The 16,705-nt window shown below is 29.0% G+C and overlaps 7 protein-coding genes across 12 annotated transcripts; 2 read left to right on the forward strand and 5 right to left on the reverse strand.

Moving 5' to 3' along the window:
- The first annotated feature begins 14 nt into the window (after positions 1–14).
- On the forward strand, positions 15–1,217 carry LOC127065892 (39S ribosomal protein L4, mitochondrial). The gene is made up of 3 exons (XM_050998888.1): positions 15–365; positions 457–865; positions 948–1,217. The coding sequence occupies exons 1-3, from the start codon at positions 72–74 to the stop codon at positions 1,091–1,093; spliced, it is 849 nt and encodes a 282-aa protein (XP_050854845.1). The 5' UTR covers positions 15–71; the 3' UTR covers positions 1,094–1,217.
- On the reverse strand, positions 1,103–3,948 carry LOC127065890 (uncharacterized). Of its 2 annotated transcripts, XM_050998886.1 has the most exons (5): positions 3,802–3,948; positions 2,777–2,860; positions 2,015–2,677; positions 1,753–1,940; positions 1,103–1,684 (listed from the first exon to the last, which is right to left on the reverse strand). In XM_050998886.1, the coding sequence occupies exons 2-5, from the start codon at positions 2,781–2,783 to the stop codon at positions 1,637–1,639; spliced, it is 906 nt and encodes a 301-aa protein (XP_050854843.1). In that variant the 5' UTR covers positions 2,784–2,860; positions 3,802–3,948; the 3' UTR covers positions 1,103–1,636. The 2 variants fall into 2 exon arrangements, with proteins under 2 accessions (XP_050854843.1, XP_050854842.1); XM_050998885.1 differs by lacking the exon at positions 3,802–3,948 and having other exon boundaries at positions 2,777–2,965.
- LOC127065894 (uncharacterized) lies at positions 3,384–5,416 on the forward strand. 2 transcript variants are annotated; one of them, XM_050998897.1, is made up of 4 exons: positions 3,384–3,609; positions 3,815–3,979; positions 4,068–4,253; positions 5,170–5,416. In XM_050998897.1, the coding sequence occupies exons 1-4, from the start codon at positions 3,543–3,545 to the stop codon at positions 5,220–5,222; spliced, it is 471 nt and encodes a 156-aa protein (XP_050854854.1). In that variant the 5' UTR covers positions 3,384–3,542; the 3' UTR covers positions 5,223–5,416. The 2 variants fall into 2 exon arrangements, with proteins under 2 accessions (XP_050854854.1, XP_050854853.1); XM_050998896.1 differs by having other exon boundaries at positions 3,392–3,609; positions 4,367–5,416.
- Positions 5,417–6,276: 860 nt separating this feature from the next.
- LOC127065887 (uncharacterized) lies at positions 6,277–9,511 on the reverse strand. The gene is made up of 5 exons (XM_050998879.1): positions 9,267–9,511; positions 8,704–9,127; positions 8,468–8,638; positions 8,163–8,377; positions 6,277–8,085 (listed from the first exon to the last, which is right to left on the reverse strand). Exons 1-5 carry the CDS (start codon positions 9,340–9,342, stop codon positions 7,829–7,831), a joined length of 1,143 nt encoding a protein of 380 aa, XP_050854836.1. The 5' UTR covers positions 9,343–9,511; the 3' UTR covers positions 6,277–7,828.
- A 217-nt stretch (positions 9,512–9,728) lies between these two features.
- LOC127065801 (programmed cell death protein 7-like) lies at positions 9,729–10,507 on the reverse strand. The gene is made up of 3 exons (XM_050998657.1): positions 10,503–10,507; positions 10,230–10,460; positions 9,729–10,109 (listed from the first exon to the last, which is right to left on the reverse strand). The coding sequence occupies exons 1-3, from the start codon at positions 10,505–10,507 to the stop codon at positions 9,905–9,907; spliced, it is 441 nt and encodes a 146-aa protein (XP_050854614.1). The 3' UTR covers positions 9,729–9,904.
- Positions 10,508–10,811: 304 nt separating this feature from the next.
- Positions 10,812–12,267, reverse strand: LOC127065895 (DBF4-type zinc finger-containing protein 2 homolog). Of its 2 annotated transcripts, XM_050998899.1 has the most exons (3): positions 11,633–12,267; positions 11,420–11,565; positions 10,812–11,383 (listed from the first exon to the last, which is right to left on the reverse strand). In XM_050998899.1, the coding sequence occupies exons 1-3, from the start codon at positions 11,695–11,697 to the stop codon at positions 10,956–10,958; spliced, it is 639 nt and encodes a 212-aa protein (XP_050854856.1). In that variant the 5' UTR covers positions 11,698–12,267; the 3' UTR covers positions 10,812–10,955. The 2 variants fall into 2 exon arrangements, with proteins under 2 accessions (XP_050854856.1, XP_050854855.1); XM_050998898.1 differs by having other exon boundaries at positions 10,812–11,565.
- Positions 12,268–12,432: 165 nt separating this feature from the next.
- Positions 12,433–15,909, reverse strand: LOC127065882 (ribosome biogenesis protein SPATA5). Of its 3 annotated transcripts, none has more exons than XM_050998872.1 (6): positions 15,777–15,909; positions 14,918–15,102; positions 14,666–14,848; positions 13,165–14,585; positions 12,835–13,101; positions 12,433–12,770 (listed from the first exon to the last, which is right to left on the reverse strand). In XM_050998872.1, the coding sequence occupies exons 2-6, from the start codon at positions 15,099–15,101 to the stop codon at positions 12,441–12,443; spliced, it is 2,385 nt and encodes a 794-aa protein (XP_050854829.1). In that variant the 5' UTR covers position 15,102; positions 15,777–15,909; the 3' UTR covers positions 12,433–12,440. The 3 variants fall into 3 exon arrangements, with proteins under 3 accessions (XP_050854829.1, XP_050854830.1, XP_050854828.1); XM_050998873.1 differs by having other exon boundaries at positions 15,783–15,899; XM_050998871.1 differs by lacking the exon at positions 15,777–15,909 and adding an exon at positions 15,273–15,415.
- Positions 15,910–16,705: the final 796 nt, after the last annotated feature.

The raw sequence follows: 16,705 nt of genomic DNA on the forward strand, positions 1-16,705 counted from the left end.
ATCTCATGGAAACTATATAACTACGTATTTTGTATTTTGTATTTGGTCTATGTGAAATCATAATTAAAATTATGTCGATTTTCCGAAATGTCTTTACCAATTTACAAAAACGATGTTTTCAAACGTTAAAGTATAGTACTGCGGTTGAATCAAATACAGAAATATTAAAACCAATCATTGATATAAGATCATATGATAGTTGCAAATATTTTCATAAGCCTCGAGAAATATGGTTAGAAAATCTAGATACGGTTGAAGAAAAGAAATTAGGTTTGATCAACTTGCATCCAGAAATTTTTGCGGCTCAACCACGAATTGATATAATTCATGAAAATGTTAAATGGCAAAGGTTATACAATTACGTGGTAAGCACTGACATTACTTCATTGCAAAAATGGAATGTTTAATTAGTTAATTAGTTAAAATTCTCATTGTCTTTTTGTGTTTTGTTTTTAGAGTTATGCACATGCAAAAACTCGAGCAGAGATGAGAGGAGGTGGTAGAAAACCTTGGAGACAGAAAGGTACAGGAAGAGCACGTCATGGAAGTATACGATCTCCTTTATGGAAAAAAGGTGGTGTTGCTCATGGTCCTCGATCACATACAACTCATTTCTATATGTTACCCTTTTATACTCGTATTGCTGGGCTGACATCTATGTTATCTGTTAAACTTGCTCAAGATGATTTACATTTGATAAATAATTTGGAAATACCTTCCAATGAATCATCTTATATCGAGCAATTAATTACAGAGAGAAATTGGGGCCCTTCTGTACTTATTGTAGATAGTGAAGACATTATGCCAATTAATTTGACAATAGCAACTGATTCAATACCCCATGTAAATTTGATGCCTGTTTATGGTATATATTTATATTATTATATATATACATATATGATATATCTATAATAAGTATTGTATTTAATAATTTTATATATTTTTAGGTTTGAATGTGTACAGTATGTTAAAACATGATACGTTAGTATTAACACATCGTGCAGCAAGATTGATAGAAGAAAAATTGCTATTTCATTTAAATAGAGCAGATAGCAGAAAATTTTTAGAAAAATTCAAACTGAGTCAACAGTAAAAGAGTTACTTATATCATATAATCAAAACTTTATTTACATAGATTGTTTTTACTTAAAATATGTAGTATGATAATCATTTTATTTTCTTGTATTAAAAAAATAAATATCTAATAATACATATTATTTAACTTTTTCCCGTCATTATAATTATGCACATGAATATTTTGTTGATGGAAATTACTTTTGTCGTTCAATGATTCATGCTCAAAATTATTGCCAGGAAATCCTAATTGTATGTGTTTAATTCTATTAAAGAAACACTAATTCTATACAGGATTAAGTCTTATCTTTTGTTTTTTTCAAATGCACTGCACATAAGAATGTGTGTGTCGTACAATAAGCTATATTATATATAGTTCACTTTTCAAACAAAAGCGGCTCGTTCATATCGAGAATATTGTAATAAATGATCGTAACAATATAAATAATATCATTGGGAATATCCAGCGTAAAATCGTAATGGTAAATACAGTTTTGTCAGGAATATCCCAGATTGATGGAAAAAATTAAAATTTCTTATACATGCTATATCATATTTATGGTCATTTTTTTCTCAATATAGGTACACTCGTGGATTTTCTTGGTAAAGGCTGTAAATTAAAAAAAGATATAGATATGGGAGTAAAAATTAAATTATTAAACCATATTTGATATTTACTGGAGGATGAGGATCAGCACCAAGCATTTTTTCACGTACAGCCCACCTTACAGTCATATGTTTCGCTTCTCCAGGAAATGCTATCTGCTTCCATTCTTCCTGATACTTTTGATAAAGAGCAACAGGATCACATTTTTTATTTGTTGTATTTTTTTGAACTTCAGGGTGTAATCGCCATGGCCGAATAACTATATGAAAGTTATTAATATACTTTTATTGAAGATAAAATATTTATTCTTAGCTTCAAGATTTAATATCTTACATGATTTATGTGTGGAACAGCTAGAACTTTTAGTACGTGGAAGACTTTGTGATCGAACAGTAGTAGAATGATCAGACAATATACTTTTTGATCTTGATTTACGATTATTTTCTAAAATATTTGGGGCACTGATTGGTCTACTACGATCTGATAACATTGGCTTTGAATATAATGGTTGTTCTTGAGAAATTGTATTATATTTATTAATATCATAATTTGCATTATAAACATTCTGCATAGAACAAGAACTGACAAAAGATTGATTATCACTCTTGGATCGTAGTACAGTTGAATGAGGTTTAGAATCTATACAATTATAATCTTTTCTATTTAAGCACGAGTCCTCGATAAGGTTTACTTTTTTATATTTGTTTTTTACCAGATTTGATGGTTCTCTCAATGGTATATCAAATTGTTCTTTTATATATCTTTGCTGTAGATTTTCCTTATTTTTTGGGATACATTTAATCTTCACTTTTACTAAAGATTCATTGTCAAAATTGGAAGAATTGGAATTATTATTGGTTTGTTCACTTAATTCTTTGAAATGTTCACTAAGAATTTCATGAAACATATGCTGTTGTTTTTTCATTATTTTCTTTCTGATTTCTTCCTTATGTTGTTGTCTTTCATGTTCTTTTATCTTCTTGTATATCTTCAAATCTTTTAACAATAATGGGTAACAATTAAAAACAGATATATTCCAGACATCACAAATAAAAACAATAATATATAAAGTATATAACATATAAAAAATGTTACCTTTCATAAAAGCTTTAAGTTGGGGTGCAGTAATACCAATAAATCCCAAGGAATTAAGAGTAGCAAGAACTTCTCGCGGATCATCTTTTATATGAGACATATTATTAACTTATTGGGATACAGAAACCAAACTTCGTAACTCGATTTCAAATAGTACGACGGTTAATGATCGTCATTGAATCATAAATAATGTAGATTAAAAACTACATAGTTAAAAATCGATCGATACTTGTGGTATGTAGATTTCTACTTCATCGCGTTTATATTGTAGTTTTATATATATATATATATATTACATTTTATATATATACATATATATATATAAATGCAATGTGTTTTTATAAATAATTATATTAAAGAAATTATTATTTATAATGTAAAAAAAAGATACTATAAATATAAAAAAATTAAAAGTTGATTTTTAAACTGCAAAATAGTGCCATCTACCGATGAGAGTATGTACAATAAAGACCGTTTGAAACGGATTTAAATAGAAATGATATACGTGCACTAGGAAAAAGAAAAAAAAAAGAAAATAGATTATTTATCTTCAAAATTATTGTTAACATTACACATAATACTTATTACAAATGTGAGATTCAACTATATAATGAAAAAAGAAAAATGCTACATATCGATATGGTTACACATCGTATATAACATCGAATATCTATAAAGGTTGCGCAGAATCTTGTTTCACGAGTGTTTAGAGTTAGACGAAGCGTATTTAATTGTGCATCAGTCTGAAAAGAGACCTTGAAAGGTAATGTCGTCAACAACGTTTTCAGTTTTTTTCTTTCTGACGAGAGTGATCATTCTAAAGTATTTCTCCGGTAAGAAAATTAAAATTCTAATAAATATTATATTAATATCTATTAACGCGCGATTAACGTTAACTTATTAATATAGACAGCAGTGATTATCGTATAAGTGAAAAAATTGTTTTTTATCTACGCGTTTAACTAATCAAACCTAGAAATGGTCAAATGTGTAACAAATGCATTTCTACAATACTATTATTTTACCTGTTTATTATAGCGATCGATGCGTCTATAATTGAAAGAATAGATGTGCCGTCAGTTGTACATAATGGTACTGGACCAATCAAGCTTTCTTGTATTTACAAAATCGATGAGAACGAAAATGGTCTTGTTGTTAAATGGTACCACGAGTTGGACCAAATCTATCAATGGATACCTCCCTGTAATTAAACCTGGACTATCTTTTAAAGATTTACGTAAAAAAAAAAAAAAGAAAGCATTATATTGAGAGATAATTTATAAAATTCTAGTGCCACCTCAAGATACGGGTATAATTGCGAACTACACGAAATATCCAGCGGAGAATTTAAGACAACCAGAGACACGATCGATAATCTATTTAAAAATGATTACTCTTGACATGAGCGGAGAATACATGTGTGTTGTTAAAACATTTCATAGCGAACACACCAAAGCAGCCAAGATGATTGTATACGGTAATTCAAGGATTATTTTCGATGTTAATTTAACTTAAATATCTAATTATAATCCACGAATTATACAAATATTTATTTATTATCTATCAATAATAAATAATTAATATTTGCAGTCCCGGAAAGCAGCGCAAACATTTATGTCTCTCGTTTTAATGATAGTCATATTAACGTTAAATGTATAGTCTTAGGAGCACAACCTAAGCCGACTTTGGTACTTTATATCGAAGGGATTAAAATCAATGATAAATTCGACGAATCATTGCAAATTATTAACGAATATAGGCATAATCTTTCCGTAACACGGAATATTGTCTTAAAGAATATAATGAATCCTGTATTAATAGAGTGCGAAATTTCTATTTCTGAAACAAATTACAAAAGAAGGGAAAAGATGGTTTACTACCCTGATTATATAAAAAATTAAGATAATGAATTATATTTTCATTATATTATAATCATAATTTAGTATAATAAAAAAAAAGTAATAATCAGAAAAAAGTAATAACGTAGTTAAAACAGTAATATTAATATATTAGCTTTAATTTATATTAACTTTATTTATTGAATTTTTAACTTTTCGGACATCTTAATCCATTTTTTTTATATCATATATCTTTGTTATTTCCAAAATTTAATTTTCATATGATAAAAATGTTAATCTGTTGATCGAAATTAGTTTAGGTTTTAAAAATTAATGGAACTATCTTTTTTTTTTATAATTAGGTGCTCGCTCTTAGCATATGTTTAATATTCTACGAACAAAACGAATTAAAAATTCTAACAATATATGCAAATCTGATACAATACGAATGAAAATTCGCGCTTAAAAGTTCTGTCTATTATATTGTACGGGGACTCCCTCAATTCTTGAATCGTGTTGTAAGGGGATTACACCGATTTTCAAACTATATTGTAGGAATATCGCGTTATAAGGATTATATTCGGAATAAAATCTATGGTATACTTTAGTCAACCCCCGTACTAAGAAGATCGACAATCGAATGTTAATTAGCTTCAATATCTATATTTGTACGGCGATTGCGTATAAGTCGAGGGTGGATGAGAAGATATAGTGGGGGAAAATTTACTTAGAAATCAAGCAACAGGATCTTCTGATGCTCCTTAAGATCATTCCTTCGCCAGCTCTCGCAATCTGCAAAAGTAAGTGTTAGTCTCTAAGATTGAATTTTCATTTAATATCGATTTTCATCAGTTTTCTATTATTCTATAATTTTCATGTACGACATTATTTTGATTTTAACAAGCTATAAAAATATTTGGAAAGTTTTACATGTATAAAACTACAATATTGTAGATTATTAATCGTATGAATTATATAATTTTTAAATCGTAACATTAATTTAGAAATTCATTAAATTATACGTTAAATAATTGAACTTTTTGTCATTACTATTGTTAGGTGAAAACAAGGAAGAAAAGTGAAATTGATTTTATAAAAAAGTGATCACGTTGGAGTGCAACACAACAATGAGCCGCATCTGTATAATTATCCTTATCGCAGGTAACAAAATACTAATATTTAATAAATGTGTTATATTATTATTTTACTATTATTTTTGTCGCAATTTGAATATGATTTCGTATGTGTATTGTGTGAATATTTTTTATCAAGAAATAATTAATAAATTTTATCGAGTAAAATACAGTAAGATAACGAACTCGAAGATTCAAAGAGATTATGGATTAAGTGGAATTAATTGATCGAAATGCTTAATATTCTCTGCACTATAATCCTATTAGTCATCTATTCTTATCTGTAAAAGCGTTTGTCAGCGATCGAATCGAGATATCGAAATAATCATAAAAAAGAAAAAGAAAAAATAGAAATTAATACAATATACAATGATTTTTAAAAAGAAATGCCCGAACGTGGAATTGTTATATCATTTTTAAGTAATTAATTTACTTTCTTCATAAAAATAGTTAGTAAAGATTTTTAACAAAACAAATCATAATTTTTTATAATTTTTGCATAAATCAAAAACGAAATACTACATTTAAATAATTATATACATTAAATTATATTATATTTAATCGATGTGATATTACTTATATTGATCTTATAATTTTTTCTTTCAGTTGAATTTCTTTATGTTGAATATAAAAATATTGAAAGTTAGAAGAAAAAAGTTAGTTAAAATTATGCATCAATTTATACATTAACAGAACAACTTGTAATTACTTAATTAACATTCATTACCGGTATAAAGTTCGTGCTATCACATCCATAAATGCATCAAGTGTAGTCTTTCGGTTGCCGTAGTATTTTCACGTAATGCTCGTTCTTATATTTACTTCTCTTAGCTTTTTTATAAACATTACAAATATTTGTAGAAAATCTTTAATTTTCGACAGAATTCCTTTGACATCGCTAAAATATTCTTCAACTTTACATTTGATCAGTAATTATCATAATTTGTAGATTATAAATTAGTATTTTTTTTTTTATTATTTATAATCCACTTATTATACTTTTTGATTAATATAAAATAAATTAATATTTATATTTTGACTAGTATAATAAATTGATATTTATATTGTATAAATTATAGTTGAAAATGATTTATAAACCTCACTTTTATGAAAAATTATTTTTTTATGTAATTCATATTTCTTCATGCATATTTTTCAGTCTGTGCTTTATGGACTTTTGGAGAGACTCTATCGTGCGACCAATGTGGACAGGAGTGTGCCGGAATCTGCGGTACTCGACAATTTCGCGCCTGCTGCTTCAACAATATGAAAAAAAGAAATTCTGATTTCATATTTAAATTTGAAATGAGACCACGAAGATATGCAATACCATTCTATCGTCCGGCTTACGATGATTAATATTATTGAATCTATATTATCAAATATTCCTGCATGATTATATTCTTTCAAGTAGTCACTATATCTAATATAATTTTTTTTTTTTTTCGATAAACGATCTGTTAAATGATATTAAAGACATTATAGAGCAGCACTTACTCAGGGATAATTCTTTGATTATAATACATTATATCTTTGATTATCTGATCAATTATTTTCACGATATCAATCAAATCATTATATCGTTTTTCCTATTTGATATTACTTTGTTTATTAATCCAAATTATATTTATTAATTTATTTTATCTTTTATCGCTACTTATCTTTATTAATGAGCTACTATATTTTTATTAATATATTAAAACCAGATAATTATGATTTTTATTGATTTTACGATATGGAAGAAATTCATGTAATAATTGAAATAAAAATAGATTTTATATTAATATATTTACATTTTAACTTTGTTTAAAGTTATTCATTAACTTTATGTCAAATTTCAAATTATAACGTTAAATTAATTTTTTGTATAATATTAATTGTTTTCCTAATTAATAATTGCATCTTCTCGTCAATACATTCGTTTAATTGCCTCAGTAAATTATTGAACTTTTTTTAATAATATTCCATTGTAACTTACTCATTTTTTAATAACAATTCTTATGTAAAGGTACAATCAAATCGGATTTTCTCATATTATTAAAATGAGAAGTAACATTTTCATTTGAGATTGTATTATTTGATTAAATCAATTTCTTTTTCTTTTTATTTTTGTTTGCTTTAGGTTCTAAATGACATAGTGTAGTTTTACGGATATTAAGTAAAGAAGAGCTTTTTTCTTCTTTCTGTTTTTGTTTTTTAGATTTGAATGTAACTATTTGTTTTGTATCACTTTCATGCTCTTCACTATTTATTGATTGTTTTTGCTTTTCTATTGATTTCTTCTCCTTACGTTTTCTTTTATTAAGATTTAATGCACAGCTTGAACGATTAACAACTTCTGAAAAATAATGTAAAAAATGTTTAGTATATTTACAATACTTTTGTTTTATTTAACGAATAATAACTTTTTCATACCTCCAAGATCATCATCCATATAAATAGAAAGTTCACCAACATTCTTTGAAATACTTGGCTTTGAAATATTTTCTGATATATCACAGATAGAATCAGTAGTATCTAATTCTATCAACTTATCTTTAAAGTCAAAAGTTAAATCTGTGTCTAAATTATCATCTTGTAGTTCAATTAATTTGAACATCTTGTCTTTCAAAATATTTTCTTCAGGGATGCTATGGTTATATAAAAAAATATTTATAAGATAAATATAATTATTTACAAATTTATAATATCAATTTAGCTAGTTCATATAATTAGAATACCTTGATTCATTTTCATCGAGCCATGGTAAAGCAAGCCATGTTTTTAAATCAGATGGTAAATTGTCTTTTTTTGAAAGCCAAGGAAGACCTATTATTTTGAATGAACTCAAAAATTGATAGAGCCCATTATACCAAATGCAAGATCTTTTAACTAAATATTTCGATAAGACCCTAAAAACATATATATTAGAACCAAAATAAATGTTTTAAAATGTATATATAAATAAATAACATACCAAATTCTACTAATGATAGCATATGCTACAAGCGTAACAGTCCATGCATGACCCAAGATAATACGAGTACGTAAAAAAGTACCAGCACACTTTGCAACTTCTTCCACCCTAGCTAAAAGCTTTGCAAAACCTTGAGTTCTGACAAGAATGTACTCTAACATTTGTTTGCTTGGCAATGTAACAAACATATCATTAAATTCTATATAACTCTTAAAACTCTTATATTCCTTTTCAAGTGCTAAATTTAAGTAATTGAGTAAAGCTCTATTCACTTTCTCCATATTCTTAAAACCCTTATCGTTACGAAATTTACATTTCATTCGATAAATTAACCTACTTAACATTGCTGCTTCTACATGTATATCATTTTGGGATTCTAAATCCTTAATAATATGTTTTAACGTTGTCTGAAGTCCCACGATATCTATTCATAAAAAAATTTTATAATAATTATTACATAAAAATATAAATTTTACTATACAACGTGTATAAACACTAAAACGATTTTATCTTTTATGTACACAATGTAAGTTGCGAGAATTTAGGTTAGAATATATTCTTACCAAATTTCTGAGTTTCAATGCGCCACGTAATATTTGGTGGATGTTCGATGTGAACTCTATTCCAAATAGCTTCCATATTTTATACGATCAACACAATGTATTAATTAATATATAATTTAAATACAAATATTTTTAATCACACCCGTGTATATCCACTAAAGCCGTCGTGTCAACTGAAACATAACCATACTTACGGAAGGAACGAGCACGTTTCGCGCAGCTTTGAGTAGAGTGGGGGTTAGGTGGGGGGACTCGATACGCTACGCTCAGTGACGTATGCGTTATCATCGTACTCTTGGGTCATGGAGGCACAATACACTTTTTATGAATGAAGTAAGTGAATTTATACGCACGGGCTCTTTCTACCGATTGTTTGTCACTGTTTGATGACGACATAAAAGGAGTAAATTGAGCGTTCGTAAAACGTAAGATCATATGATTCATTCAAATTCATGACACTACGGTATACTATATGTGTGTATTTATGCGTACATATGTGTGAGATGTACAAGCTTTTGCATATTATATTTATTGTAATCTTATAATTTAAAAAATTAATAATTTTTTATTTTTCTTTTCAAGCATTTATTAATAACATTTGATAAATAAATTTTTTCATAATAATGAACTAAGAACATTTACGGAGCACTATAGACTATCATACCAGGTGAATCGGAAGGTCTGACCGGAGTTGGTCGGCAAAGAACAGGCGGTCCAGGTGGTGGACCACGTGGAATTAATTTATCAACACCGTAATAACTGAAACCACCTTGAATTATCGGACGATAAGTAAGATTTGTCCATTGTCCGCAACCATGAGGCGGATTAGCGGCTGGTGCGAATCTGAAATAAAAATAATTCATTCAAAATTAAAACGAATTAGTAGAATATTAAAAAAAGAAGATTAAAAAATATATCAAATTATAAGTTAAAAAAAAATGTGGTAATGATTGCTATATCTACCTGATAGCTTTGATAGGTTCAATTTTCGGAAAATATGCTTTGCAACTTAATTTTGGTCTCCTGGTCCGTGGTGGTGGTAAAGAGCACGTTATCAATGTACAAGGAGTTGGACAAGGATAACTCGGATCAGGTGGAATTTGTGGGGGTGGACAGGGTGGGCATATTAAAGAACATCGAAAGCATTGATCATTTGAACTGTAGTACAGTGTACGATCAGTTAATATGATTAGATCAGGTTAATTGATCGTAGGATTAAAGTTTTTAATAGCTTACCACATTTCGCTAGGTTTGCTGTCTTTTCGAGATTTTTCAAATTATTTCTGAAATTTATTATTATATATTGTTTACTGAAATTTCGTTTATATGAAAACGATATAATTTATTTGCATATCAGACTGTTAAACGTCTTTAATTTATCTGAACGAAGATGAAACAAACATAAGAACGTTGGAAGCTACGAAGTCACTTGCAAACGAATCTATATAAATATATTTACTTAATAATTACAATATCCATTATTTTATTTTTTCGATCAACACAATTTCATCCTTATAAAACAAAAATTTTTATCAACACGATAGGTTTTATAGCTTTCCTTTTATTAAATAATCATATACGTTGATAAATCAGATAATATGAATTATTTATAATTCAGTTAATTTAAATTGCGCAAAAGTTCTATAATTAAAATTGTTACGATTTATATCATAATTAATTATCATAGAATCAACATGTAAGAGACATTCCAGGTATTGGCGTACACGGCATGCATGGTGTTGGACAAGCAGGTGGTAAACAAGGGTAACATTTACTGGTACCGATGTAAAAAAGTCCACCCGTATTAATCGGTGTCCGAACGACAGGCATGATAGGCTCGCAGGGTGCTGGTACTGGTTTTGGTATAGGTGCAGTCGTAACACAAGGATAACCGGTGCAAGGTGGACATATGAAAGGACATGGTGGACATGGTGGGATAGGTCCTAACGGAGGGCACGTCATACATGGTACTGGAGTACTTGGAGCACATGGGCCACAAGGTCTCGAAGAAGCTAGTCCAACCGGCGGAACCAGAGGAATAGTACAACAGGGATCACATTCTGGAGCACATGGATTACAAGGAGATGGTGGGCAGCATGGAGCACATGGATTACAAGGTGGTGGGCAGCATGGTGGACATGGGTTACAAGAAGGTGGTGGGCAGCATGGTGGACATGGGTTACAAGAAGGTGGTGGGCAGCATGGTGGACATGGATTACAAGGAGGTGGTGGGCAGCATGGAGATGGCACACAGAAAATGGCTGGACATGAAGGTTCGGGCGGTGGACAGCAACCGCAACTGAAAAAAAATTAAAAATAATGAGCATGTATATCATTTATTTTATATGAAAATAATTAAATTGCACCTTTCGATAATGGCCTTTAGAGCTTTTTTATCGTATGTGCCTTGACATTTTACCATCACCGACATATTTGTTACTTGGGAATAATTTTACAAAAATTTTTATACGTTTACAAATTTTATAAGACACCAATATTATATAAGAAAAGTGTGAAGTTTGGTGATATAATAATTGAGAATCTTCGTAAAAACAGATGTACTGATTCGTGTAACTATGATATTACAAATTCATATATATATATATATATATATATATATATATATAAAAACAACAATTTTTGAACTGTAGATGAATAAAAACGTTAGGATGAGGGAGCGTAATAATTTTTATCAGGAAGTGGGCCAGAGTGTGGAGGTGGCCATGGGGGGCAAATTGGTGGAGGTGGTGGAGGTAATTTTATGCAAATAGGTCGTGGTTTACAACAAAAGCAAGGATCACATGGTGGTAAAGGTGGATAACTGCAAACTGGTGGGCTATGTGGGCAACAACTGTAAAAAAATTAATAATCATTTGTAAAATATCTAATATGTAATATTTAGGAAAGTAGTAAAAAGCTCACTAATAATTTTTCAACAAATAATATGAACTATTATAAATACTAAACGATCCTTTCACTATTACCGACATTATTTAAAAAATAAATTACTTTTACTTTTAATTTTTTGAGTTTCTTCTTAACACGTTGACATTTTTAATAAATTATACAAATTATATCTTTTGTTTTATTCTTAATTATATGTATATCTTGAAGTTGTAGCATTATATGAACTGTAAAGTATGAAAATATTATTATTATTACCATATAATCTATTTAATATATTTTATTCATATAGTTCTCATATAATTGTATAAGAGACTTCGGTGTTCTTGGAGTTACTATTGAAAGTGCAACTTTGAAATGATCTTTGGTAATAATAGCAGCATCTAAGCTCTCCTCGAGCGCGTTCATTGCTGCTTCGTGACATATTGCTTGGATTTCAGCTCCAGAGTAACCTTCTGTGATCTCGACTAAATCCAATATATTTACATCTTCTGCGATTGGCATTTTTTTAAGCTTTATATCAAATATTTCTTGTCTGGTTTTACAGTCTGGTAATCCCACGTAAATTATTCTATCCAAACGACCAGGGCGAAGTAGAGCCTGATGAAAAGAATGATTCATTACTTATCAATATTTGAATTGAATATAGAACACAAATACGAACCTTGTCTATTTTATCAGGGCGATTTGTGGCTGCTACTAATGTAACATTTCCTAAGGATGTAACACCATCTAATTCTGTAAGTAATTGCGCCAAGACTCGTTCTTGAACATTACTTCCATTACTACTTAATGAAGATCCTCTTTCTCCTCCAAGGGCATCGATTTCGTCTATGAAAATAATAGAAGGTGCAACCTGACGAGCTTTTCGAAAAACTTCACGTACAGCTTTTTCAGATTCACCAACCCATTTCGAAAATAGTTCTGGACCCTACGAATAATAATTACGTTGAAAATGTCAGGGTAAGAAAATATTTATTAAAAAAAAGTTTACCCTAATATTTAAAAAATTGACACCGCTTTCTGTAGCAAGAGCTTTAGCAATCATGGTTTTGGAACAACCAGGAGGACCAAACATAAGTACTCCTCTAGGTGGTGTTATTCCCATTCTGGCAAATGCTTCAGGATGATTCAAAGGCCACTCAATAGATTGTTTTAATTTTAATTTTAATTCTTTTTGTCCACCTATATCAGACCATCTAACTGTTGGAACTTCTACTAAAATTTCTTTCATAGCAGAGGGTTTAGTTACAGTTAAAGCTTTATTAAAGTCATCTACTGTTATATTTATCTCATCATTTGCTCTAATATCAGTAGCATTAACAGAATGCTGACGTTTAATGGCAGCCATCAATGCTTGCGAACACAGGCCGTATATGTCAGCACCAACAAAGCCATGAGTAGAAAAAGAAATATTTATTAAATCTTTTTGTGATAGAGTATTTGGTACCTTTCTAAGTAACTTAAATAATATTTCGAAGCGTGTACTTTGAATAGGTACGTAAACTTCGAATTCTTTATCGATTCTGCCAGGTCTTCTTAAAGATGCATCTACAAATTCAATTCTTGATGTAGTAGCTAGTATAATAATATTATTTTTTGTATTCTGTAATTCATCAAAAAGTGATATTATTTGAGCAAGAACTCTTCTTTCCTGATCTGTACTCGAGCTACTCCTTTTTGGACATAATGTATCAATATCTTCCAACAATATTATACTTGGAGTTTTAGCTTTTGCTTCTGCAAAAATTTCTTTCAGCTTCCTCTCAGTTTCACCCATAGATTTACTATAAATGTCTGAACTGTGAACATTAAAAGAGTTGACATTGTACTCTGATATAATAGCATTAGCAATTGTGGATTTGCCAACGCCAGGAGTACCATAGAGTAAAATTCCTTTGCTGATAAAAAAATCACCAATATTACATTTACCTAATGCAATGTCCACTACATCTTTTATATCTGCTATTAAATCATTATATCCTCCTATATCTTCTATTTTATACTTTACTTTTTTTTGTTCTTCTTCAACCACTGATACATCTTCCTGAATGATCCATTTTGTAGAATACATAGCCTTATAATATTTTACATAGGATTCATCTGTAGTTAAATGTAGATAATTAAAAGCTAATAGTAAATCATCATCTGTATCTGTCGTATTTTCATTCTGATCTACTGAAGCTGCTATGATTATATATGTCAATTTTCTTCCATAGTATGGGATACTTATTTTATTTCCAATGCAAAATATTTTGTGTTCATTGCAGTTCTTAAAAAGTATCTCTAGATCTGTAGACATATGCGGTAATGCATGTTTTCCGGTACATTTGACAGTAAATTCTTTAGCTACAACTATATCATGCTTCACATTTTGTACCTTAATCAGATCTTTCAAGTTATTTAATTCAATGGCTAGAAATGATCAGTAATTATGTCATATTTCTCTACTTATATAAATTATATAAACCATTTAATATATACATTTAACTTACTAGGCTTAGATAAAGAAACGCTCAATAATGACTTATCGTTGGTAGGCCAAGCTATTTTGACAATTATATTATTTTTTGTTGCAACAGTAACAGGATCTCCTATTGCAACATTGCATAATTGCATCACAGATTGTGACATGAACACCATATCATTTAAGTCTCTTACGGATATATTTGCTGGTACTATAAGATAACATATAATTTAATAAAATAAAGTTATAGAAAATTAACATATGAATAACATATATATACCTGAAGCATTATAGATTTCTAAGGTACTATGCAAAGTATCATTGAGAATGAAATTATGGTTCCAATCTTCAAAAGAAGGTGGACAATTTGATTCATGTAAGGATGCATCCTTTTGTGCATAAGTGCACTGACATTTGTCACATGTTGTTAATGATGATAAACTTCTTCTAGACTTGGATGACATGCTAAAAAAAAAAGGAAAAATTTATTGTTTTCATTTTTAACAATCATTTAAGACAAACAAGAATAATAAATTAATCATATTTGATTGATAATCAAAATCTTAAACATAACCTAAAAACGAAACGAATTTTAATCGAACTAAAGATATAAGTTAAGAATAAGAAAGAAAAACCTCGTTGATGAAAAAGTGAAAATACAATTAGCTTTTAATGCTCATAAAATAAAAAAATGCTTCAATCACGCATCGGAAAAATATATCAATAATTGCATGGCCATCTGCCTTGAATCCAGCGTGGTCCAGCGTATTGTCAGTATTACTTACTACTTGAAACAAACTTCTTTTTATTTCTTGTTTTATTATCATTTTGATGACATTGACTTTAGTAAAAGTTTTTCCGGTGTCATTGATTTGAATGTTTTTAATTTTAAAAAATTACACGTCCGATAAATAATAAACTAATGATTAATAATATCAAATTAATGAATTTCGATTTATTAAAAATACTTTTTAACGATATCAATTAAAATATTTATTAATTATATAGATCATATATGTGGTAATTAAATTTATTCTTTATATAACCTCCATGACCATAAAAAATCGTTTTTACTTATAGGAAGTACGAAATAATTTCATCCAATTGACCGATTTTAAAAAGTGATAAGAATACTTAACAAATACTTTTGCAACTAATATGCATCCGAGTCTGAGGACGAATCTGACAATGAGATTGATGCGGTGATTTATAAGTAACGATAATGACTTTGAGTTATTCGCCGCGGTAGCAGCGAAGGAGTGTTAATGAGTCCAGAACGTAAAGAAATCCCTTGATGCAATCAACAATGATGATGCAGCCGGTCGAGCCATTGGTGGTAAATCGCGGTGAAGGAGAGAAGGTGATTTAACAAAAAGGAAGGTAATAGACCGACGAAATGAATGATGTTCTCATCTCTTTCTCTCTACTTTCATTGCATTAGCGTCGACGGAAAAAATTCCCTTAACAAATAAAATTTGTGAGCGAAACTTTTTAACCTTCATTTTTTTCTTGTTCCTCTAAATTTTTTTTGGATTCATACACCTAATTAGCCTAAAATCAGAAAATTTTTTCTTATAGTATAATAGAAAAAGTCATAATGTGTGCTTTAATGCATAAAGCATGCGACAAGTTTTAAAATAGAAATTTGTATAAAAGCATTGTTGAAACCAGTCATTCTGATTGGTCGATTAAAATTCAAAATGTCTACGTATATTATGATATTATGAACTATTGAAAGAAATTTTTAATTGAAAATATTTTGCGGCTTTCAAAGGAATTTCAACTTTTTCTCGACAATTTTGACTCAAACAAAATCCACGTTCGCAATAAAATTTCGTATTAACAATATCATTAAATCATCAATATCATCTAAATCGTATTGTTCGTATTTATTCCAAGAAATCATTTAGCTAAATGATCGTAATTATTAATTATTAAAATATCACGATATGTACGCAGATAAAAGTGTTCGTTGATGAACATGTGACGATAATAATAACAGATCGTTCATATATTTCAGTGATATTTAACCGTATTGGTAATTTTACCGAATCGGCGTCAACTGACC

Source organism: Vespula vulgaris, chromosome 8 (genome assembly GCF_905475345.1).
Source record: "Vespula vulgaris chromosome 8, iyVesVulg1.1, whole genome shotgun sequence".
Taxonomy (NCBI): domain Eukaryota; kingdom Metazoa; phylum Arthropoda; class Insecta; order Hymenoptera; family Vespidae; genus Vespula; species Vespula vulgaris.